The sequence below is a fragment of the Ostrea edulis genome, chromosome 3 (assembly GCF_947568905.1).
Source record: "Ostrea edulis chromosome 3, xbOstEdul1.1, whole genome shotgun sequence".
Lineage (NCBI taxonomy): Eukaryota > Metazoa > Mollusca > Bivalvia > Ostreida > Ostreidae > Ostrea > Ostrea edulis.
Genome location: NC_079166.1, coordinates 53,843,427 through 53,869,478, shown reverse-complemented (window position 1 = coordinate 53,869,478; position 26,052 = coordinate 53,843,427). Strand labels below are relative to the sequence as shown.

Genomic DNA, 26,052 nt, shown 5'->3' with positions numbered 1-26,052 from the left:
AATACACACACACACATATACCCACCCACCCAGAGAGAGAGAGAGAGAGAGAGAGAGAGAGAGAGAGAGAGAGAGAGAATTCGGTCTTAAAAATCCACATCTATGTGTTACTCTAGAATTTCAAGTTTTTGACATTTCTCGGCTTCCACAGTGCAGTATTCAAATCTATGGTGGATAACAGTACATGATTTATTCAGTCCTGTCTCTTGATGTTTTAAGGTAAGATAAACATTGTAGAGGTAAAAAAAAAAACAACAACAAAAAAACACATTTATGTTCCTCTAATTTATCCATGTCGTGTGTGTAAAATACCCTCAAACTACAGATGATTGACATGAATGGCTGGTATGTGTTAATCAATTACTTGGAAAACATCGTAACATAATCCGAAGTACTATTATCATGAAACCACAATTAATGAATGAATTTAAAAAAAACAGCTGTCTTTTGTCCTGGATAATGAACCTCCGCAGTAAAGGGTAATGGAAAGGTTACAAAATTACGGAAGCATATTATTGCCAACGGAGGAAGAAAATAAGTATAGTGGTGCATACGAATTTGCACGGTATCATTTTCTTTCCAGTTTGACTGTAACAATCTAATGCAAATGGAGATATCAAAATTTGAGTAATCTTCGTAGTAATTTACAGATGAATTAAAGGACACATCTCGTGTTTTCAAAGTATACAGAATTATATGCATTATGTCTTCCTTATGCTTATAGAAATTAATTGTAATAGTTCGTTCGCTGAAGTATTGCGATAATTAGCCACAATACGGACTTAAATCTAAGCCCCGATTTCAAAAAGCCTAGTTAATTAGATAGGTAGTCACGTGGTACAGTGACGTCATATGCGACCTTCGTCGATCAACTTGTTGTAAAAGTAGTGTTAGATATTTTTAAAAACTCGGGTTTTAGGGGCCTAATTTATTTACCATGGATAACATTTATTTCGATGTCGACAAATTCCCCGAGTCTTATATCTTTTAGCCACCAGTGCATACAAATAGCGACCCAAATGTAGCGAGAAAAGCGAGTATGAAATCTGCATAAATTTGCGAGTAAATAATGTTTACCAGGGATCACTGTCTAAACACAATTTGGTAATGCCATTTCTGTAAACAACTGTAATTAGCGTTGTTGTTTTTCTAAAATAAACAGTGCAATTATTATTAAATTTATTTATGGAGAAGTTAGATAGGCCTAAATTATAATACGATTACGACAACTAGGCCTACTGTCACGGGTGCATTTCGAAAAAAAAAATAATAATAATGATCAAACTTATTGTGAAAATCACAATACTTTTAAATTATTTTATTAAAACAATTTTATTAGGCCTAATCATTATTTTTTGTTATCAACACGTTGTTACTTAGGAAGTGGGAGCGCGGCGTGCTGTTGTTGTTAACACGTATGCGTTCCTTAAAAAAAATGAAAGCATTATAATTCAATTCAAAGTCGGAAAATATAATATTTTATTATTTATAATTGAAAGTTCAATTATTTTTTATCTTAAAATTTCTTTTTTAAAACTACCAGTTGGTAGACACTGCTAGCAAAGTTCTGCCTATATGTTGTTACAAGGTGAAAGTCAGTTGGTGCGAGTGTGTATTGAATTCGAGAGCAGAACGAAAGCATATGCCGTAGGCCTATATGTAACAGTGTGTAGCTTCGATAGAACCATTTTCTCGCAGTTTATCTACGTCTTTGTCCAAGTGCTTGTTTGAAAAAGTACAGGGACAAATTCTACTGGGGGGTTTTATGGCAAAGTCGTTGTGCCGACAAAAAATATTCACGTCTTGTCCCTCATACCTTCCTTCGAAAATTGGAAAAAACACAGTCCAAATCCTCTCTACTGACAGCAAGTACACCCTTAAACGGCACAAAACACCCTAATGCAGTGTTATTTACAAGCTGTTAATGTGATAATTGTTTGTTTGTCAATTAAATCTAATCTGTTTATGAAATGGCTATCAACTGTTTTCAAATATTCTCGCTCGAGGTCACATATGACGTCACAGATAATGGCGCGTAAAATATCGAAGAAAATATGCATATCGCAAGATTTGAATTTCATCGCTTTCAAACTCGAAAACTACGCAAACTGTTTCATTTAAAACACATGTAAAGTTGTTTTAGGCATGAAATGAATTAATTTTGCTGAAAAAATTAAAAAGTTTAAAAACATGCGATGTGTCCTTTAAATTAATAAAAAATAAGAACATATACATGTATGTTTGGTGACAACGGATATGTTAAACGCGTATGTAAATATATATACAAAGTTAATTTAATATGCAGTATTCCCTAGCAAACTTTCACACCCCTGAACATCTTTACTGTTTGCTAACCACAAACGAAGTCTAATTTGCTGGATGTATTTAGAAATATCGCGTAATTGACCCCTTCATCTCTTTACGGGAGAGATTCAGATCCATGCAGCGCCGTTTTAAACTTTTTGATTGTGAAGGACTGCTGAACCATTGTTTAAATGCATTTTAATCATCATTTCAGAATAGCTCATTTACGTTGCTTTCTACAATAAACAACATTAAAAATTTCCATTTGCATAGTACATGTCGAATATAAAAGGGGTGCATTGTATAGATTCAATTAAATCTAAATGAAATAACAAACTAAACACCATATCTTAGGCGGCTATGCTGTAAACGATTAATGCCACGAGACTGTCCGCGGATCACCATGTGCTTCGTGCCCTCAAAATATTGTAAATGTTATTGAATTGACAACTTTATCCGCAAATGTGCACCAGATTGGCGTAATCAATCCTATATTCGGAATGATCTTCTTGGGCTGTGTATGTTTAAGACGTTTTTTCAATTTCCTATGGGGGTTCGGGTTAGAATAGGTCCTCAGTGCCCTTTGCTTGTCGTAAGAGGCGACTAAATGCGGCGGTCCTTCGGATGAGACATCAAAAACCGAGGCCCCGTGCAACAGCAGGTATGGCACGATAAAGATCCCTTCCTGCACAAAGACCGTAAGCTCCGAGCATACATGTAAGCCTAAATTTGTTTGACCTGCAAATAATCATCGTGTTCCAACTTCACAGTACGCCCGAATCCTTTCTGTACTTCGCATGGAAACTATGCCGGACGACAATATGTACCGTCACACTTTCAACATTGACAAATTCCTAAACCTTCTATTTATAGTAAGATTTTAATTTTACAAATTCCTAAACCTCCTAATTATTATAAGATTTTAATTTGACAAATTCCTAAACCTTCTATTTATAATAAGATTTTAATTTGACAAATTCCTAAACCTTCTATTTATAGTTAAGATTTTAATTTGACAAATTCTTAAACCTCCTAATTATTGTAAGATTTTAATTTGACAAATTTCTAAACCTCCTAATTATTGTAAGATTTTAATTTGACAAATTCCTAAAACCTCCTAATTGTTGTAAGATTTTAATTTGACAAATTCCTAAACCTACTATTTATATTAAGATTTTAATTTGACAAATTTCTAAACCTCCTAATTATTGTAAGATTTTAATTTGACAAATTCCTAAAACCTCCTAATTGTTGTAAGATTTTAATTTGACAAATTCCTAAACCTTCTATTTATATTAAGATTTTAATTTGACAAATTCCTAAACCTTCTAATTATTGTAAGATTTTAATTTGACAAATTCCTAAACCTTCTATTCATTGTAAGATTTTAATTTGACAAATTCCTAAACCTTCTATTTATAATTAAGATTTTAATTTGACAAATTCCTAAACCTGCTATTTATTGTGTGATTTTAATTTTAGGGTTTGGTACGTATCACCACGTAGTTTTCCATTTCATGAAATCAACATGAAGGTTATTGAAAGGAGGTAAGTTTTCTTTGTTAAATTCATACATTTAAAATATCTCTTGTGATAATGATTGATTGTATATTGTTTAATGTCCCTCTCGAGAACTTTACACTCATATGGATACTCATACATGTACCATTGCCGGTGAAAAGTTGCAAAATTTAGGTCTATGCTCGGCGCTTACGGCCTTTGAGCAGGGAGGGATCTTTATCGTGGCACACCTGCTGTGACACGGGACCTCGGTTTTCGCAGTCTCATCCGAAGGACCGCCCCATTTAATCGCCTCTTACGACAAACAAGGGGTACTGACGACCTATTCTAACACGGATCCCCACGGGAGGGGTACTGAGGACCTATTCTAACCCGGATCCCCACGGGAGGGGTACTGAGGGCCTATTCTAACCCGGATCCCCACGGGAGGGGTACTGAGGACCTATTCTAACCCGGATCCCCACGGGAGGGGTACTGAAAACCTATTCTAACCCGGATTTCCACGGGATCTTGTGATAATGATACGATGCTATCTATATGACTGTATTTTCTCATTTTATATCGAAGTACACCCGCCATTATCCATTATCTGAACAATATGATCATAACGTGTATTTCTCATGGACAGATATATGATAGAATGGTTTCAGTTTGAAATGGAACATTCTTTTTCTTTTAAACTCTATAACATCTAGACCGTGTTTGCAGGGGATCTTACTTTGTGTCATTAGCTTAATTCACAGTATTAAAGATTAGTATTTTTCACTAGATGATCTACATAGTCTGGAACCCGACTCTTGACCAGAACACGAAATTATAGTTTCGGTAGATGACCCAACCCTTCATAACTAGAACTCTATGTTAGATGCTCAGTCTAACTCTTTGGTGTTCAGTATTTTATAGAAAGAATCTTAAAGAAATATTTCATATTCCTTATATGAACCACAGAGCCCCGCCCTGACATTAAAGTCCTTGACCCAGGGATTACTACATGTATGTCCCAACTATGGGAGACTCTTTGGCACATATTGAAAATGCATTTTGATTCCTTTCTTTAATTAGAAATATTCGTTTTGACTCCACCGAAGTCCCTACCATTCAAGTTTCCCCAGATCCCATTTAAACGTTACACTTATTGTAAACAAGAAAGAGTAACGTCTACGACCCACATGTTTTACATGCATGTATTGTGTATATTTAGTATCACTTACGAGTATGACCAGAATCCATCGTAACTTGCCAGTATTTTTGAAGTAAATCATTGTCTAAATTATTGTTTTCAAATAAAGTTTGCCTGAATTAAATTTTTGTTGCACTTTAATTCTTTTTCCATATTGCGTTGAGTGTTTTTTTTTCTGTAATCAAAATAACTAATTTTTTCAGTGTGGGATGTATTTATATCTAATCAAACTCATCGCATCATGTTCAATATTCGAAATACTTCCGCCAAAATTATCATTTGATTGTGATGATGATGATTCTGATGATGGACATGATAATGTTGATGCGGCTTAGTCAAGTACATATAGGGGCCTACATAGATTCTAGGATTTCCTTGAGAATTGTGAAATGACCTGTAGCTAGGTTTGATAAGAACATACAGTATATGCATCCCTCATACGGATTTTACACAGGTTATTCAGAATTTTGCGATTCCGAAATTATTCTACACAAACTACAGCTGCGTTCTCCAACGAATCCCCGGGAGTGAAACCATTTGAAAAAGTTCCCGGAGCCACAGGAAAATTTGCATTACCTGTTGTTGGTAATTTTCTTTTGGGGAAGTCTTTAGGTACGTATTCTGAGTTGAAACATTTCGAATTCTTATGATGTAAATACAACTGAAATATTATCAATACTGTGATTTGGAGATCAAAAAGTACATTGTAAAGACTAGACAATCAAGACCCCCATCTCCAATATCGACAGTGCCTGGATTTTGGACCTCCTGATAAATTTTGCATCTTCCCCTTCCAGATACTAGGACCAATCATTCTTGATGTTTGTAGAAAACGCGTATAGTTTTATACAATGTATGTAATACTGATAACAAAAGACCCCCCCCCCCCCCCCCACACACACACAAATAAAAAAGAAAACCAAATGGAGGCACCTTGGAGAAAGTAACTCTCGTAATCACCGCATAGTTTAATTCTTTATCAATATGAATACAACGTAATAAGTAATTATTAATGATAATCATTAATAACTAAATTCTTATACATGTTTGATATTTGAATAGACAATCTTCGATTTGATTCTTATAGTCATGCGCTCTTATAGGTTGCTTTCCAGATTATGATTTGAGAAAGTATTTAACCGGTCTCCAAAAGACATATGGTGATATTGTGAAAATAAAATCGACACGTTTCAAATGGACAGTGCTTCTTTTTCACCCGGATTTCGCAAAAGAGGCTCTAGAAATAAAGTTGAAATACCCGTACCGCCCTGTTGTGGATATCGTGGCTGTATACAGTGAAAAGAAAAATCTGGGCCAAAATCTGGTAACATTGTAAGTATGACATGTGTATGGCGGATCATTAAACCTGTACATGCATCAATATCAATAGTCTGTTAACAATGCCTCCAGATATTTTCATGAAAAATTGATGATAGCTTTTATTAAATGTGTTAAAATTTGGATGGAGTTTGTCTGTTGGATGAAATTATTTAATCAATTCATGCATTTTTATAACGAAGATATTAAAGTATTTTACCAACATTATCAGAGACATTTCATTTGTTTTACTTGTTCCAAGTGTAAACGGTTTTCCACTGTAACAGTATATATAGATAAAGATGCATATGTATGTATGATGTGTTAAGTTTGAGATAAATACAATTTACAAAAAAAACACTATGAAACATAAAATCATCCATCATTCCATTACAAAATATATGGATAGTCTCATCCAAATATTGAATATTACTATAGATTAAAGGCATTTAAAAAAAAGTTTAATTACATTGTATGTATATTAGTGAGTACGTGAAGGCAGTGAGAGGAGCAAATATCTTTAATAAACGTTATTGAAATTTACAACACATATACACTGCTATCCAGTGAAGTACAAAGAAAATACAGGTATAAAATGCTTATGACTGGATTCTTAATCATCTTTTATTTCTAAGAAATGGCGAAGACTGGGCTAAGCTTCGTAAGCCAACCCAGGAGTTGATTCTGAGGCCCGTTGCTGTAGCAACATACGTGGGCACCCTGTCAAGTGTAGCAGACGACTTTGTAGACAAATACAAAAATGGCGGAACAATTGACAACCTCAGAGAAGCTCTTTCCAATTACGCCTCTGAAAGTAATTCTAAATTATCTATGGATTTCAATTAGTTAAAATGTTAGGTAAAATACTACAAATGATAGCTCATGTCAATGTCTGCTGACTACAAATAATAGCTCATGTCAATGTCTGCTGAGTATCATGTTGACAGTCTGAACGAAATTGATAACCCTTTTTTCCAGGTGTGGGCATGCTATGCTTCAATCGACGTCTTGGATGCCTGGATAAGGAGCCCATAATCAACATCCAGTTATTAGACGACGTTCTGGAGGTCATGGAACAAGACTTGAAGAGTATAAGTGGAGTTAAATTGTATCGTTTCTTTCCGACACCATCATACAGAAAATTTGAGAAAGGAGCAGATCATGTTTGTAGGTAAGGATATTGAATCAAGCGTTACTGTAACCCGAATTATAAGAAATGGGAAATTTTCTGAATTTTGGGCATTGTTACACAAGATACCGGAACAAATTGTATTTATCTTCTGTAGACCATGCTCGTGTGTAGATGTACCTACTATTAGTCATTTGAGGTCTTCCAATAGAGATACATCCAGTGGCGGATCCAGGAGTTTCATAACGGGTTGGGGGGGGGGCGCAGTAAAAGGTTGGGGTTGCCTTGAAGCTTTGCACTGATGGGGGTGCAGGGGGCGAAGCCCCGGAAGCTAACGAAATTGAAAAAATAAGAGAGTGGGTTCTTTTTCACTTAGATAATGAACATATAACGTCTACATACGTATATTTTTGCTCTTTTGTGGGCGTTTGTAATTTTAAACGGGGGAGGGGGGCGCCTGGGGCGCCGGCGCTGGATCCGCCTTTGACATCCCAGAAGCTACTGAAAGGCAACATATGAGTCTTGTCAACATTGTTTTGATGATGAAAATTGGACCTTTCCCAACCCAATCAGATCAGCACTTCCCATTTTAGGAGGTCAATCGATCTACTAGCTCTTGATAAAAGATGTTGTATGTTATACTTTTAAGAACATTGCATGTAATTAAGATTTTACTGTGATATAACAGCTGTCAAAAATCATGAAACAGATTTGAAATGAAATATTTGTGTCTGCCCTCTATCCATTTAACTTGCAAGAAGCTTCATATTCATGTATACAGACAAACCAACATACGTGATTTACGAGCTTACGTATAGCTCATCTATTAGACCTGCATGTCTTCACAGTGTGCATGGACCACTCCATGTAGAGGTTCAAATCGCAGCAGTGTTGAGGTTACCCGAACTTTAAAGAAGTTATTGAAAATGACACTTAAAAAATGTCGTTCAAATCCATGTCGCTACACAAGTTAGACGGAATTAGATATATTAGATATGCCAGAAAGGACCCCTCTTTTTATCGTCACATGATCATAAAAGTCATGTGACTCCATAATCGTTCGGAGCAAGTGGAAGATTCCATAAATGATAGCCTATATAAAGTAGTTAGGGAGATAAAGTGTAAGATGTTTGGGTTGGTTGGTTGGTTGGATATTGTTTTAACGCCCCGCTTGAGGATTTTTCACTCATATGGAGATGTCACCAGTGAAGGGCTGCAAAATTTAGGCCTATGCTCGGCACTTAAGTCTTTGATCAGGGAGGATATTTATCGTGCCACACCTGCTCTGACACGGGGCCCCGGATTTTGCGGTCTTATCCGAAGGACAGCCCCATTTAGTAATTTCTTACGACAAACAACGGGTACTGAGGACCTACTCTAACCCGGGTTCCCTCGGAAAAAATATAATAATTCCTAGCATCGTTAATATTAATAAAAAGTATCGATCATCCTTCGAATTTGGGGCGATTTCAAAATTTACTATATGATATCAAAATTACCATAGAGCATACTATATATAAAAATTGAAGAAAAATCATTATTTACACATAAACAACTTGATGCTAGATAGCGGTAGTAAATATCATGATATTTTCCGCGCGATGCAACTGTAGACCTACATGTATTCGCCGTGACCTACTTTTTATTATGACGTCAAATAGTGGGAAGTAAACTGAGGTACATTTATGCACAACACTGATTATTCTCGGAATCCTTGATGGAAAATAAAATGTGCTTGATTACGCGTGAATACATACATGCGCATTCTGTAAAATTACATGAATTAGATTGTAATGTGACATGAATACATTATCAATTGTTTCACATGTACCAGTTGAACCATTAATTGATGAAATATTCCAACCTACATGCATACACATATGTAGATCTGTGAATGTGCAAACAAAACGTAAACACAGAAATTAACAGATATACCATATTAGTCGTGTTCTGATGGACTGATTATTGCTGACCTCTGGTCACTAGAACGTGAACATCGATGTGATTGTATTATATCCTTCTGGAACGAATTGCATACACATGGGGAATCATATCGGATCTAAATAGGAATTAGATTGTAATAATCCCCCTTTTAGTGTCAAACATTTGGTATTGGAACTCTTCAATGATTAGCGGAGGTAAATACTGTTCTGTGAGAGTGATTGATTGATTGAATATTGTTTAATGTCCCTCTCGAGAATATTTCACTCATATGGAGACGTCACCACTGCCGGTGAAGGGCTGCAAAATTTCGGTCTATGCTCGGCGCTTATGGCCTTTGAGCAGGGAGGGATCTTTATCGTAGCACACCTGCTGTGACACGGGACCTCGGTTTTTGCGGTCGCATCCGAAGGACCTGCCCATTTAATCGCCTTCTACGACAAGCAAGGGGTACTGAGGACCTATTCTAACCCGGATCCCCACGGTATAAAGTGCTATTGTGGAATCAGTTCAACTATGATAAAGTTAACGTTGTGTTTTTTTAGCATTTGCCACGCTGAGATAAAAGTTGCACTGGAAAAGCTAGAAAATGCGAAAAACGAAGGGAAGTTGGAAGAATACCTCCAACAGCCGAATTTGCTCAATTCATTATTAAGTCACCCAGAAATGACGCAAAAGATGGTTGATAGAACTCTGATGGATCTATTTTTTGCTGGAGTTGATTCAGTAAGTGAACAAAATATGGTACAGTTGATTGATTATAATATGAAAAAAGAATACATTGTTAGCAGTTATTAATATGATACAACCTATCACTGGGTAAAATGCTGTCTTACGTGTTTCATATCGATTGTTAGGCCGTTCTTGGCACACTGACTACGGATAACTCCGAGATAAAGTGCTCACGGCGGGTGTGACCGGTCGACAGGGGATGCTTACTCCTCCTAGCCACCTGATCGCACTTCTAATATATCCAAGGGTTCGTGTTTGCCCAACTCTCTATTTTGTATTGCTTATAGGAGTTACGAGATTGATCACTCTTCGTTATCTTCACCTTTCATATCTGTTTCTGTTTGTTTGCGAACTTAGTGTATTTGAATTTTAATACACTCTTTCGGTTTCAAAACATTTTCTTCAATATCATTCATTGAACCAAATCGATGAATATTGATTTCTTTTCAAACACGAAAAGAAGAGTATTTCAGTGGGATATAATTATGCTGTTTGCAGACTTCAAATGCTTTAACATTTTTGTGGTTCGAACTGGCAAAGAATCCTGACAAGCAAGAAAAACTCCATCAGGAAATCATGACAGTGTGCGGGAAAAATGACGTCACAAAAGAGGCGCTGGCAAAAATGTCCTACCTGAAAGCCTGTGTCAGAGAAGCGATGAGGTGAGCGTAAACATGAATTAAGGTAATTTATATTATATACGATTTGTTTCGCATGGTACCTGATATATTTGGCATTGGGACATATTTCACATGTGTTCGCTGTCTATTCAATGAAAATTGAAGATAACGAACAGTGATAATCTAAGGATCACCTGTTGACCGGTCACATTTACTGTGACCCCTATATATTGATCAGGTAAACAGAGAAATGCGTAGTCAAAATAAGTATGTAAACAACGGTTTAACAATTGGAATAAAACACTTCAAACAACATTTAACCTAATGCCAGCTGTATTTGTAAATCATACCGTTATAACGACCATAGAATTTGTGAAATGCTGACATTAAACGAGACTGTTGAAACCCCTGTAAAAAAACTACCTCGATTTAAAACCTGATTACATGTATGTGCAGAAGATGCTCGAGTGTATCGAATCAGTTGAGCTTCATAAACACCATGTACAGGTGATAACTGGAATATTGCGTCATAAATATGGGAAGTTGACAATAGAGAAGCTGAAGTCAACTCAACTTTCTAACAAACGGGATGTTTGTTAGAAAGTTGAGTTGTTAATTTGCTATCACCATTTATGTTCAAGTAGAAATATGTTAATATGACATGAATGCCCCTCCCAATGTGACATTTGTAATGCAAGAGGCCCATGAGTCACCTTGGCCCATATATAAACAATTCCCCATATATTTGCATGTAAAATTTTGATCCCTTATTGTGGCCCCAACCTACCCCGTAGACCATGCTTTTTACAAACATGATCTGCACTATGTCAGAAAGATGTCATGTAAATTTGAACTTCTCCGGACTAGTGGTTATTGAGAAGAAAATTTAGAAGGACTTTCCTATATATTTGCCTGTAAAAACTTTGATTCCTTATTGTGACTTCACTCTACTCCCAGGGACCACAAAGTTAACAAACTTGAATTTGCACAATGTTAGGAAGCTTTCATGTAAATTTGAACTTTTCTGGCCCAGTGGTTTTTGAGAAGATTTTAAATGACCCCACCCTATTGTTGCATTTTTAAAGTTATCTCCCGTTTGAAGGGGACATAACCCTTCATTTAAACAAACGTGAATCCCCTTCACCCTAGGATAATTTATACCAAGTTTGATTGAAATTAACCTGCTGGTTCTGGAGAAAGAGAATTTAAAAAAATGTGTATTTTCACTATTTCGCTATCATTTCCCCTTGGAGAAGGACAATGCCCCTCATTTGAACAAACTTGAATTCCCTTCATCCAAGGATGTTGTGTGTGTCAAGTGTAGTTGAAATTGGCCGGATGGTTTTAAAGAAGATGGTGAAAATGTGAAAAGTTTACAACAACGGAAAGTTTTGATCAGGAATGCTCACATTATTGAGCCTTTGGCTCAGGTGAGCTAAACCAAAACCCACGGAATAATGGTATCCTCTCATGGCCTGATATTCTGCACCATTTACAATGGAAAATAGGTTGAAATTTTTCATTTCGTTGAAAAAAATTAAATACTGAACCCTTTTTTCTGTAAAGAAAATTATGCAGATTAAGGATGACCATAGGTGCAACTGAAGGGGATATATCTTCTTCGTGTAAAAAGCTTCATAGCTTTTCATTGGAGAGGGAAAGTTGCTGCACACTTTTTCATTCACCTTATCATTAATTAGAAGTGAAATACTGCGCTTTCACAATAGGGAATTCACATTGTTGTGTTAGTATCAGGGTTTAAACCTTTAGTGAACTTAGTCTGGTGTGGTGCTAGCCTTTATACAGGTAAATTTGAATTATGTTTAAGTCATATCACAAATGTATACAATGTAAAGAAAACCTTTGAAACACTCTTGTCTATTGTTATTAACTCTAAAAGCTTTAATACAGTTAAATCTCAGTTGTTTACAAGTCATAGCCCACATAGATAAAAAGGAAAACCTTTCTAATACCCCCCTCCTCAATCTAATGCATAATTTCTACTTAAAAAGTCACCCTTTTTCAAAATGTTTTTATCTTTACACTAAAAATGAAGTATCACCATTTCATTTCACTCTGAGTATTATTCAAATTTACCAAAACTAAAAAAAAATTGCTATAAAGATAAATAGCAATTTTGCATTCGTTAAATGTTGCCTAGTTATCAATAAAAATGTTATAATTATTTAAAATTACTTTAAACAAAAGAAAAAATATTATACTCGCATGAAATGCTGATCCTCATTTACATACATGGATATCATAAACTGACATGACAAACAACAATCTAATTATTTGATTTGAAAATCCGCTCCTCTAGTATAGGCCCTGGCCATATTCAGAAAGGGACTAAACAAAAACTGTCTTCATTAATTGCTTTGAAACTGAGCTAAACACCAAAATAGGAAATAATGAGGTCAAGGTCACAGGGAAGGTCAATGTCACAGGGAAGGTCAATGTCACAGGGAAGGTCAAGGTCTTTATTAATGCCACAATTGAATAGCTACCATTAATATGTATCAGTGTAAGAGTTTTTATAAAAATATTGTATATACACTGTAGTTGCTTTGAAACTGAGCTAAACACCAAATATGAAAAAGTGAGGTCAAGATCAAAGGAAAGGTCAAGGTACAAATATTGATGCAGTTGAATAAATGATACTAATATGTATCAACATGTAAGATGTGATGGAAATATCGTGAATGATTTCTTTGAAATTAAGCTAAAGACAGAGCTAAACGCAAAGTGTGACGGAAAGACAGACAGAGGGACAGAAGGACGGGAGACGGACATGACAAACACTATATGTCCCAGCCATATTCACGATGGGGCAAAATAAATATCCAAATTTGAAGCATGTTTTGAAGACCGTGGCGTCGTTTATTTCGAGTTCACTGGAATATATCGAATCAACATATGAATGAAAATGATCATTACTAATAGATTAAACGTCGAGTTGAAGCCTCCAGCAAGATATTTTTTTCTCATACTAAATTAAGAGATAGGAGTGGCTAAAAATCACCAGAAACCAAGAAATATAAAAGTTAAATTATGGTGTCCACTCCGAATTCCTTGGTTAAATTCTAGATGTGACAAACACATTCAACGATATCTTGAATGGTATGACCATTAATTCAATCATATGCTGTGTTATAATTTTGAATGGTATCAAGCTGGATTCTATCTAGTGTGTCGACATTCAATGCACTAAAATATGTTCAGTTTGGAATAACACTAGCATAAACTGGAAGCATCAAGCATACGAACATTGTCAGTGTTATTTTCACTTTATCTATAATGTCCATTCTGTTCTAATGATGCAGGAAGCAGTTTTTTATTCAATACTGATAACATTTATTGATATTAATATTAACACTACTTGCACAGATTGAATCTAGTCAGAAAAGATTCAGAAGCAACGAGTCTTTATATAAAATGCTCTACTGATATATAAAATAAGTGATTGTACCTAAATAACTATTGACGAAATCAAATTAACAGATTGATTAAGGGAATTTAAACTGACCCCACTGATTCATCCTGCATGAATATATGCAAATTTCTTGATTATCATGTTCCAGATTGTTAGGAGACTGAATGATAATAAATTTCCTTTATTGATATATGACAGGATTTATGTCCCTACGTCACCGGGAATGTACCGCTGTCTGGACCATGATGTGGTCATTGGGGGATATCACATTCCTGCGAAGGTGAGGGGAACACACCGTCACTCTGTAGACAAATGTAAAGACGTATTCATTTTCTCGTATATTTCATATTACGAAAAAAGACCACTGCTCATATTTTCACTGTTATGTTATGCAGACAGAAATTATTCCCTGCCTACAGAATATGTGCGAAGACCCTCGATTCTTCAAAAGCCCAGAACGCTTTCTTCCTGAGCGTTTTGTACGGAATGATAAATCCTTGAGTGACGAATACAAAAACACGAATCCTTTTGCCACCCTTCCATTTGGTTTTGGCCCTAGAAGTTGTGTTGGACAACGATTTGCAGAAACAGAGATGTATGTCATCACAGCAAAGGTATGATCGGTCTTCAGCTGCACAATCATGAAAATATATTAATTGATTAGATGTATCTAATTAATACTATTACCGCATATAAAGATTCTTATGCTTGCAAAAAGAGCGATAAACACAACTACAATTAAGGTTGATCGATCCTCATGTGATGTCATAAGTTTTTGCAAAATCTTTATCTAATTAAATTTTGCGCATGATTGAAATATATCTTTCAGAGGAATTTTTTTCACTGAATAAGATAAAAAATTTGGTAAACTTTTGATGCCGAAAAAGTTTTTATTTTCCATAAAAAAATAGTTATTTATAATTTTAAAAATGTTGTCAAGGGCAATAACTTCTATGCTGGAATTTCTTCAACTGCATGTCTATGACACAATGATTTCCCTAATATCCACAATTAATTTTTATATATCTATGAATTATCAATTTTCTTACACTGTTGAAATTTCAAAAAATTCAATTCAACAAGTTTTTATTAATTTTCATCATGATGTTTAACTGAAATGTGTGATTTTTTTTATGTTGATATATACTTCTGTTTTTGTATGTCTGACATCTTTAAAAGGGTGGCAACATACACATTTTCTATGGTTATTGATTAGACTAAACTATATTTAATGGAAAGTAATACAACCATTAATATTGATACATGTAAGTCACATGAGGATCGACCCACCTTAAATTATGAAATGGATAGATTTATAGCTATTTATATGGGTAATTATTCAACTATATCAGCAAGCCATGTCCCGAGAATATTTGACCAAATATGCATTGATTACTGGCAACTGTTTAGACATTATTGTTGTTAAATGGCAAAATATGTTAATATATCAATCTTTTTTTCATATAAATCAATAACATTAAAACCTATGAATTTTCAACACTATACACGGCCATTCCTCACGATCAATTAAAGACTAGACTTTTTGACATCATATATAGAGAGTTGCGTCTTCAACAAAAATGGAAAACGGAAATATTCATATCTAGTGATCAGTCATTCAAAAACTTACTTTGTTAAACACCACTCTGATTCCACGCACAAGTACTCTGAAGTTGAAATAAAAAATATGCTGGAGTTCCTCATTGTCAATATCTTCGTGGTCTTTGGTGATCAGGTCTTCCAACAGTCTGTTGGAATTCCCATCGGCACGAATTCTGCTCCTTTGTTAGCTGACCTGTTTCTATATTCATATGAATCAGAATTTATTCAAAAACTTCTACGTGAGAAGAAAAAATCCCTCACTGTGGCCTTCAATTCGACATTTAGATATATCGATGACGTTTTGTCTATTAACAATAATGACTTTCATTCATATGTCGATTTGATATATCCCTGTGTGCTCGAAATGAAGGACACCACAGAATCGTCCACTTCTGCTTCATACTTAGATATTTTATTAAAAGTAGACATTAACGGCAAACTGACAACTCAACTGTATGACAAACGGGATGATTTCAGCTTCTCCATCGTCAATTTCCCATACTTGTGTAGCAATATTCCATTATCACCTACATATGGTGTTTATATATCTCAACTGATTCGATATGCAAGAGCTTGTTCTGCGTATAGTCAGTTTTTAAATCGAGGTAAGCTACTGATAAACAAGTTCATGGTACAGGGATTTCAACAGTCGCGATTGAAGTCAGCATTTCGCAAATTCTATTGTTGTTATAACGATCTAGTTCGTCAATACAACCTACCATTGGGTCAAATGCTCTCTGACGTGTTTCATACCCATTGTTAAGCCGTTCTTGGCACACTGATTTTGACTGCGGATAACTCCGTTTACCTGATCAGGATATAGGGTTCACGGCGGGTGTGACCGGTCGACAGGGAATGCTTACTTCTCCTAGGCACCTGATCCCACCTCTGGTGTGTCCATGGGTCCGTGTTTGCCCAACTATCTATTTTGAATTGCTTGTAGGAGTTATGAGATTGATCACTGTTCGTCATCTTCACCTTTCATATAAGATATATTTTTCAGCTCTCTTTTCCACTGAATCAAGTTTTTTCCAACTGTTTTTCCTTATATGCATAAAAGGAAACGAGGATTTGTCCGAAAGAGATGAAAGAGGTAAAAGGAGAGCTGGAGGAAGAACGAGAGACACAAGAGAATAATATAAAAAACTAATATCACGAGCGGTCGACCGAATGAACACGTTTACCAAATCTCCAACAGAAACAACAGCAAGGAGGCTAGATACCACTACAATAGAGAAAAATCTGGAAATGATAGAACAAAAGCATATAGGGAAATAGAGCAAGTGGAAATAAAACTTTAGTGGAAAGAATAGCTGAAAAGCATATAAAAGGTTTGCAAAGAAAGGAAAAGCATACTGTACGAAATAGTAAAAAATATTCCTAGATAGACAGCTGATCAGCTTTTAGAGGTATAAGATGTAACAGAAGAATTCAGATGTCATCTTGTATTTCACCACATTGCAGTAGATTGCATAAAAGAAAAGTACAGGAATTTAAAAAAGCAGAAAAATCCCAGAAATTATAACAAACGTATTATAATTAAAACTTATTTGGAAGTTCCGCTTAAAAATATTTTTGCAAACAAATTAGCATTTGATCGATGAAGGAAGGCAGAGGAAGGAACTCATTGTAGAAGAAAAGTGGAGCGAAATTGCCGTGTAGAACAGCAAAAGCGTGAATAAAGTTTTGCAGTGAGAGGATAATAATTGTACGACAGCAGACTTCATCACGCCACAAAATCAAAAGAGGTATCTAAATGACAATTTGATGAATTTACATGTTAAGTATAGTAACAAGAATGCCCACAATTCCCTATCACACTGATAAAAGATAAAATATACAGTACCTGATAGACAAACTCAAGGTCCTGAAAATTTTGTCTAAACAAGATGTTAACATTCTCACCCCAAAAGCTGCAGTGAGGACTACAAAAATGCATGCACAAAGAATGTGAACCATATATGCAGTTAACGGTTCCATTTAAAGATAACAATGGCGGTTTACAAGTACGTGAAACATGAAAATATTGAACAAGACGACGCGTAGAGGGGATACAGAAAGGAGATAATGTAGATAAAAATATGTCAACAGTATCAATGACTGCCAAAAGAAGAAAGTGGTTCAGTTATGCTGTTGCGTCAAGACTTTAATGAAAGCATGCCAAAAATATGCCGTTATATAATAATACACGCAACATTATTAAACTCTCGTACGACTCGGGGAAATATCTAAAAGACGACGAGGCGTAATTCAAATGGACTTTTCCGAAATTCATAATGCGAGTACGATAAAAAAATAAGGATGTCCGCTTTGGAACTCGCCAGATTCATGTCGCACGTAGCACTGGCATTGATGTGATGTTTTCGTTTTGTACCATGTCGAATAACAAGCACGGTCCTACTGTAATCTGAACGCATGTGCAAAAGAACACCTAGGTTGACACCGTGCACATCAGAAGCGAATGACTAATCACGCAGTATTGACGTAGACAGAACTTTTATCAAAGTAATTTTTATCTCGAAAGTGGATTCAGGGTCGTGGAAATTGTTGGATGCCGGCTATGGCAAAGGACCAGTTGAGGGTATAGGAGAGGCAATGAAAAAGGCTATACATTCCTTTGTTTCAACTATAGGAAACATAGTAGATGCTAAGTCCATGTAACTTGTAAAGGAAAACGATGCCAAGATGTTTAAAAAACATATACCAATGGATTTACCGGCAATTCAATGAACTATGAAATTAAATCAGGCATGTGAACAGAACTGAAATAATGTATGCTGAGATTGGGGAGGTGAACTCTTATCTGACTCGTTTGATTATCTGGTAAAGATATATGAACACACAAATATCCTAGCATTCAACTCAAAGGATTCCTTAAAGTTCTTTAATATAAGGTGAAGATAACGAAGAGTGTTCAATCTCATAAACTCCTATAATGAATGTAAAATAAAGAGTTGGGCAAATACGGACCCCTGTACACACCAGATGTGGGATCAGGTGCCTAGGAGGATTAAGTATCCCACGTTGACTGGTCACATCCGCCGTGAGCCCTATGTCTTGATCAGATAAACGGAGTAATCCGTAGTCAGTATGCCAAGATCGGTATGAAACACGTCAGACAGCATTTGACCCAATGATAGGTTGTATTGGCAAACTAAATCGTAATAACGACCATATAATTTGCGAAATGCTGACTTTAAAAGAGACTGAGAACAGAAGAAATGTCTCTAGATCTGATTGCTGTGTATCAGAATTAAGATTCATGAACAGTTGAACACACAAAACAAGACATTTATTTCTGGAACGGTTTATTGAGTACAATTTACAGTATGTACAATCAGGTTCAGATTATCAGACTTGAAGGCTAAGGATTCTGAGCTGTTTTTGCTCAGACCAAACATGTAACTGTTTTAATATAAGAACGTTTGCTTTCGAAGGAGCATCAACAACAGTGGAATCATGAAGGGTGGAATCATCTGAGAAACAACATGAAGTTGTACCATGTCTAAACGAGAGTGAACTGGGAAAATAGTGTGTTGCACGTTATGATAGGATGCTGCAAAATGTACATGAAACTGCATGACGTAGAAGTTTAGAATCAGCATAAAATTGATCGTAACCTATATTTTGGCCAATGATTGAGGATCTGCTCTTGTATATAATTTTGTTTATTGTTTGACCAGCGAGTGTCAGATCCAGACATTTTCAGCTATCCAAGTCAGAATGTTGCGCAGGCGTTGAATCTGTTATCCTGACACTGTTTTAACCAATATCAAACTTAATTTTTACGACATGTAGTTGTATGGTTGTTCTTCTGAGTTTGTTCATGATTTCACTGTTTGTTTAACAGTAACTTTCATTATCGTCTCTTTAAATGTTCCTATTAAACAGTGTTTTACATTGTTGCATTTAGCTGATAAAATCATTGAACGTGTTTGTTTGAGCCCTATCATTATAATGTCTATTATGACATTACCACATCATGATATAATTGCCACAACACAATATCACCACCACAATGATCATGAATAACTTCAGAGTCTTATACGTTACAAATGCGTAAAATGTCAAAATAAAACACATACAAATGTATCTCACCTCTATGTAACTACGTTAACATGAAATTCAGCACAGCGTGACTCTTTTTTGGTTAAAGAAATGTTATAGATAATCATCCATAAAACGAAAGTTATTAAATACGATCCGGATCAATGGAAAGAAATCATTTTACCATACTACAGTCTATGGTGTAACATACCATTGAACTTTATCCATGTGAATCAGCAATTTACATTGTTTAAAGTTACTCAATAGTTATAAAGCCATAAAATTGTTGCGGTAATGACTTCAACTTTCTTGCCTCATACAAAGATGCCTTAATTATGAAATCGCAAAGTTGCGTCCCTGCTGAAACTTAGTCACAGGTGAATATATATTTACGTCCCTGCTGAAACTTAGTCATTTATATATATATTCAAATCAGCGGTAATTAGAAGTCTGAATGTGTAATCAATTTTTAAGATTACAGAACAGTCAATTGCTGGTCAAGTTGCAGAATTACCCATGTATTTCTTGACAAAAATTCCATCTGTACATTCATGTTGATAATTTCTTATTTCGTTATAGTTTTTTCAGCATTTTGAAGCCAGACTTCCACCGGGGACAAATCACAACATGGAATACAGATATCGTACATTTGCAACTCCAAAACATGCTGTTAGTTTGGTGATCAAACCAAGGACAGAGACGAAATGATTTTATCCTTAAAACAAACGGCAAGCTTCTTTTTCGTGGGAGAGATTTTTTATATTCTTTAAGTTTATATCATGTTTTTCTAATACCCTTGAATTAGTGAGTAGCACTTTTCGTGGATTTTCCAGATGTTACAGTTCAGTCGGAATGTGGATACGTTTCTCTTTATTGAAATGGGATGGTATTCATTAGATAGTGGTATCCACAAAAATTGAATCCCCACGAATTCTTATAAACTCCACAACTTTGTATCGCCTCCAAATATAATTCTGAGCGACCCTTTTCTTATGAAAAATATTCAGTTTTATTTTTTACGAAGGATTAATTTCTTCTAAAATAATGCAAATACATGTACAATCTACTTTATATATATATATATATATATATATATATATATATATATATATATATATATATATATATATTGTTGGAACTTTAGTGCTTTTATATATATATATATATATATATATATATATATATATATATATATATATTAGAATAGAAGAAGGCATTGGTCATTGGTATGGGCAATATATAGAAAACAATTTAGATGAAGATTTCACATTTATTCCAGAGCGCTTTCGCTCTACGGTTCTTCGGTGTAATTTAAAAAACAAGAAATCGAACAGTTTATATATATATATATATATATATATATACAGAGAGAGAGAGAGAGAGAGAGAGAGAGAGAGAGAGAGAGAGCAAACAATGGGTTTGGAACAGGGTGACTACAGTTAATTACATTATGTAAAAGTAAAACAAGCTGCTTCACTTTAGTTCATTATTGTAAGCTGTTTTTCGAATGTCCTGATAGTTAAACTTGCAAGCATGTCATGTTTGTATTGCTATAATACAATTACTATTTTTGTCTTTGAAATGTGATCGTGTTTCTTACATGTACCTACAAAGGGCTAATGCTAAGCACAATTTTATTATCATCTTCTTAAATATCAATATATGTTTGTTAGAAATGCAAATACTTATATTTTGTAATTAAATATATTTTACTTATGAGCTCTTTTCATTTCTATTGAGATCAAACTACATAACACAATGAATTGAATCGGATATTATCTAAATGTGAACAATAACCTTAACTTGCCCCAATGAAGTAAAGGACTGAATGCAGGAAGAAATAAGATTTGATACATCTATAAAAACATATTTGTTACTAAATGGTTTGATTTACATGATATTTTACGCTTGTGTCAATAAGTTTTCTTGATTTTAGAATACCTTGTGAAAGACTGAATTATTCTTCATCAACTGTATCTCGAATATATAATAATTGTTTACAGTGCTATAACTTTTTGACGTCACAGATAATTCTATGTAATGTACTGTGTTTTCACAGCAGTTTGTGGATAATAAATTGAAGAAAATTTAGATATTTCAGGAATCAAACTTCATGGCAAACGGGGTGACTTAAGCTTTGCCATTGCCAATTTCCCAAATTTATGTAAGAATATTCCATTATCACCTACGAATGGTGCATGAAAGGTAAGCTAACGAACAGTGATCAATCTTTTAACTCCTATAAGCAATACAAAATAGATCGTTGAGCAAACACGGACCCCTGGGCACACCAGAGGTGGGATCAGGTGCCTAGGGGGAGTAAGCATCCCCTGTCGACCGGTCACACCCGCCATGAGCCCTATATCTTGTTCAGGTAAACGAAGTTATCCGTAGTCAAAATCAGTGTGCCAAGAACAATCGGTATGAAACACGTCAGACAGCATTTGACCCACTAAGTCTCTCAACTGATTCTATACGTATAAGCCTGTTCTGCGTATGGTCAGTTTGTACATTGAGACAGGCTACTAACAAACAAGTTGATGTTATAGGGGTTCAACAGTCTTGTTTGGATTCAGCATTTCGCAAATTCTATAGTCGTCATAAGGATCTAGTTTGCCAATACAATCTGCCATTGGGTCAAATGTTGTGTGATGTCTCAAGTTAAGATGTTCTCTGCAAATTGGTTTGGAGTACGGGTTAATCCGTTTACCTGATCAAGATATACAATGAAGTACTTATGGCGGGTATGACCGGTCAACTGGGGATGCTTATTCCTTCTAAGCACCTGATCCCATATCTGGTGTTTGCCCTACTCTTAATTTTGTATTCTTTATGAAATTGATTACTGTTTGTTATCTTCGCGTTTCATTCAGGGAAATTACTCATTGTGTTGATGAATTCAACTGATAGGATTGGCCTTTTTGTCCATTTAAAAATGGTATGACTGGAGTCTCCAATTCTTATCCAATACTCCTTTCAGTGGAAGGAACGTCTTATTTCTTAATGTTGACTTATGCTTCATGAGCGGTATTCCAAATGCGGGATTGATAATTGGCTCTTAAAACATGCACACGAAGAGTGTTTTTATACGGAGGAAGCAGACTGAGATACATACTATCATAGTTTGACAATACGCAGTCTATTTTTGATTGAAATCCCTTTGTGAAGAAATCATGTATCTGTGTAGTTTGCTTTTTCAAACTTCGTTCAAACATACTTTTTCATAGCTGTGTATGTATCATTAGACACAAAGGCAAGCTTTCCAAACTGACAAAAGGCTTGTAGATGATGTGAACGTTCCTTGAACACTTTCTGTGCTTTCCCGTACCTCGCAAATTAACTTGTATTACATTCCCTGAATGCATGGACAGCTGACAGGGTAAAGTAATGCCTTGATTAAAAACTATGATGTACTTCACGTTGAGTAGTTTCCATTTGTTTCGATTTTCTGTATCAGAAAATATATCCTGTTTTATATTTCCTAAATGTTACGAAAGAAGAATAAACACATCGTGTCAAGTGATCACACTAATGTTTGTAGATTCAATAGAGTTGTAGGCAATGTGGTGCGAGTAAAAGTGTCTGCTTACTCCCGTTAATTTTCCAATTCAATTACAGGTGTTAGAAAGACACGGATAGTAGCGGTACTTGTCCTAAAGAAACATATCTGAGAATGACGTAGCTTTTCTTTTTTGTCTCATTACCATTTCGTCAGAACAATCTTACGAATTGTGTTTTGTTTCCATCCATTCACACGAAATATTCCAAGTCACATGGAGTCTTTGTCTTAGGTTCTGAAATAAGAAAAGTTTTTGACTTTCCCCGATGAACTCTTTTGACTGCCTTCATCGCATTTGGGTATTAAGAGTATGTTACAATTTAAAATCATCGCACATTTGTCTGTAAACTTTTTTATTCTCAAAAATAAATAGCTATTTCATATTTCTTTTTTTATCATTTTTGCTAGAAAGTTAGTCATCCAAGAGTTTTGTGTTTTATCTAATCGTTAAATTAATGGGCTTCCTTGCGTTAAATCATTGCGAGAAAGCAAGTCATTGTGGGTAAGTATACATGCATTTCACCTTGGAAGTTATATTTCTTAAGTTAAACATTCAAAATACTAATTTATCAGATAAAGACATACTTTCATGAAAATGAATCATATATACACAGTTCATTCGATATTTGATCGAGTTTACAGGTGTGTAAAAATTTAGGCTTATATTGTGTAGAAATGAATGAAATGAAATGGATAGAATAAGTCAGTTGTTGTAAACGATATTTCAATCTCCACATTGCAATGTCTTTCTATTTCTTGTGTATATTTCTCACCAACGTGCTCTTTTCCCTACTCCCTAAGACATTGTTTGCATGTTGGAAATACATCGTCTAATATCTCGAAGGGATGTAAACCAAACAGGAATGTGGTATGGAAGACGGTTAATATTTTTGAAAATCCACTAAATTGAAATCGCCATATCTCGGTAACTCCCCAAGCATAAAGATGTCAAACAACCATCACTCATGTTTCCAAACTATCATAGTGTAAAACAAAATACCTAGAAGTACCTAGAAGTTCATGTTCGATTATTTACAGAAAAATATATCAATGAAAAAAGTATTAACTTACATTAGGTCTAACCAGTATTCACAAAAACAGTGTCCAATGCTGGTGGTGTACCGCCGAGCTGAATTCACATGTACGAGTTAATTAGCTGTCAGAAATCCACTGTTATACCCCCCACCCCACCCCGATGTAAATCTCCAATTGTAATTCTGTAGAGTGCTTTTCGAATTCTTAGTGAGACCTTAATGGTTGCTTATTTTCACAACGTTTACAGTCATTTATACTAAAAATGATGTTTCTAAACCTTTCCCTTTTCCCACGCAAATAAACAGGGTTACATACTCTTTATATTGAACTGACAACATCGTTCTAAAAATAGATCGTCTAGGATTGTGTCTAACTCAAAGGTATCAATCACGTACAAATGTATTACACGACAACCCTGCTTTTTCGCGACATATCGTATTGGTATTCCGCGTCTATATTTTCTTTGCTTTACCGTAACAGATTTGTTATACCTCTTTCGTTAGATTATATCGCTCGGGTTCGAATTTACTATTAAAAAGTAAAGGTATGTAATTCTTATAGACCCTCTCCTACACTATGCTGGTAAGAAACATGAAACATACCAATTTTTTTAAAACGTTGATTTTTCTACCCTGATTTGTTTCCCTATGAATAATTTCCATGACCTCTGAAACCTTTTGCTGACCAGGATGAATTGCGAGAAGCAGTAACTTTTTATCGCAACATAAGTTTGAATTATAATACTCATTTATCCATAATGACATAGTTAGCAATAATGCTAGTCTTCAATATGGTCCTGCATATACATGTAACATACCTGATCAGGATATGGGACTCACGGCGGGTGTGACCGGTCAACAGGGGATGCTTACTCCTCCTAGGCACCTGATCCCACCTCTGGTGTGTCCAAGGGTCTGTGTTTGCCCAACTATCTATTTTGTATTGCTTGTAGGAGTTATGAGATTGATCACTGTTCGTTATCTTCACCTTACATACAGACATATATTAGTAAAACACTCATTACTGAGTAGAACTGGTAAGTAGAGATATATATCGCCAACTGTTTGATGTCTAACGCAAAAATGAGGTATCGAATGTAGATTACACCACAGTCGGGTTCGAATTTACTATTAAAGAGTAAAAGTATTGAATTCTAAATATAGGGTACCCAAGTTCGCCGGTGTTAAAAGAATAAACCAAGTGGTATAAAATCTGTATTCTAATAGAATCATGCATAATCAATCTACATTACAACCCAAATAAACATCATTATTACACCTGTGTTAATGGGGTTTGGATAAAATAGAAATAATAAGACATTTGTATCTTTATAAAACAAGTTGATGGTACAGGGGTTTCAACAGTCTCGATTGAAGTCAGCATTTCGCAAATTCTATGGTCGTTATAACGATCTAGTTCGTCAATACAACCTCGCATTGGGTCAAATGCTGTCTGACATGTTTCATACCGATTGTTAAGCCGTTCTTGGCACACTGATTTTGACTGCGGATAACTCCGTTTACCTGATCAGGATATAGGGCTCACGGCGGGTGTGACCGGTCAATAGGGGATGCTTACTCCTCCTAGGCATCTGATCCCACCTCTGGTGTGTCCAAGGGTCCGTGTTTGCCC

At 35.3% G+C, this 26,052-nt stretch overlaps 1 protein-coding gene across 1 annotated transcript; it reads left to right on the top strand.

The window, feature by feature from the left end:
• The first annotated feature begins 113 nt into the window (after nt 1-113).
• On the top strand, nt 114-20,826 carry LOC125675680 (probable cytochrome P450 49a1). The gene is made up of 11 exons (XM_048913464.2): nt 114-219; nt 3,787-3,852; nt 5,460-5,617; nt 6,109-6,337; nt 6,958-7,136; nt 7,301-7,493; nt 9,938-10,118; nt 10,623-10,786; nt 14,376-14,457; nt 14,573-14,791; nt 20,406-20,826. The coding sequence occupies exons 1-11, from the start codon at nt 185-187 to the stop codon at nt 20,532-20,534; spliced, it is 1,635 nt and encodes a 544-aa protein (XP_048769421.1). The 5' UTR covers nt 114-184; the 3' UTR covers nt 20,535-20,826.
• Nucleotides 20,827-26,052: the final 5,226 nt, after the last annotated feature.

Excerpts from the sequence above, each read along its gene's own strand:
- LOC125675680 (XM_048913464.2), top strand. The coding sequence starts at position 185 with ATGATTTATTCAGTCCTGTCTCTTGATGTTTTAAG. Across the intron at positions 6,338-6,957 it reads GGCCAAAATCTGGTAACATT|AAATGGCGAAGACTGGGCTA; the intron begins GTAAGTATGACA and ends TTTATTTCTAAG. Across the intron at positions 14,458-14,572 it reads GATATCACATTCCTGCGAAG|ACAGAAATTATTCCCTGCCT; the intron begins GTGAGGGGAACA and ends TATGTTATGCAG.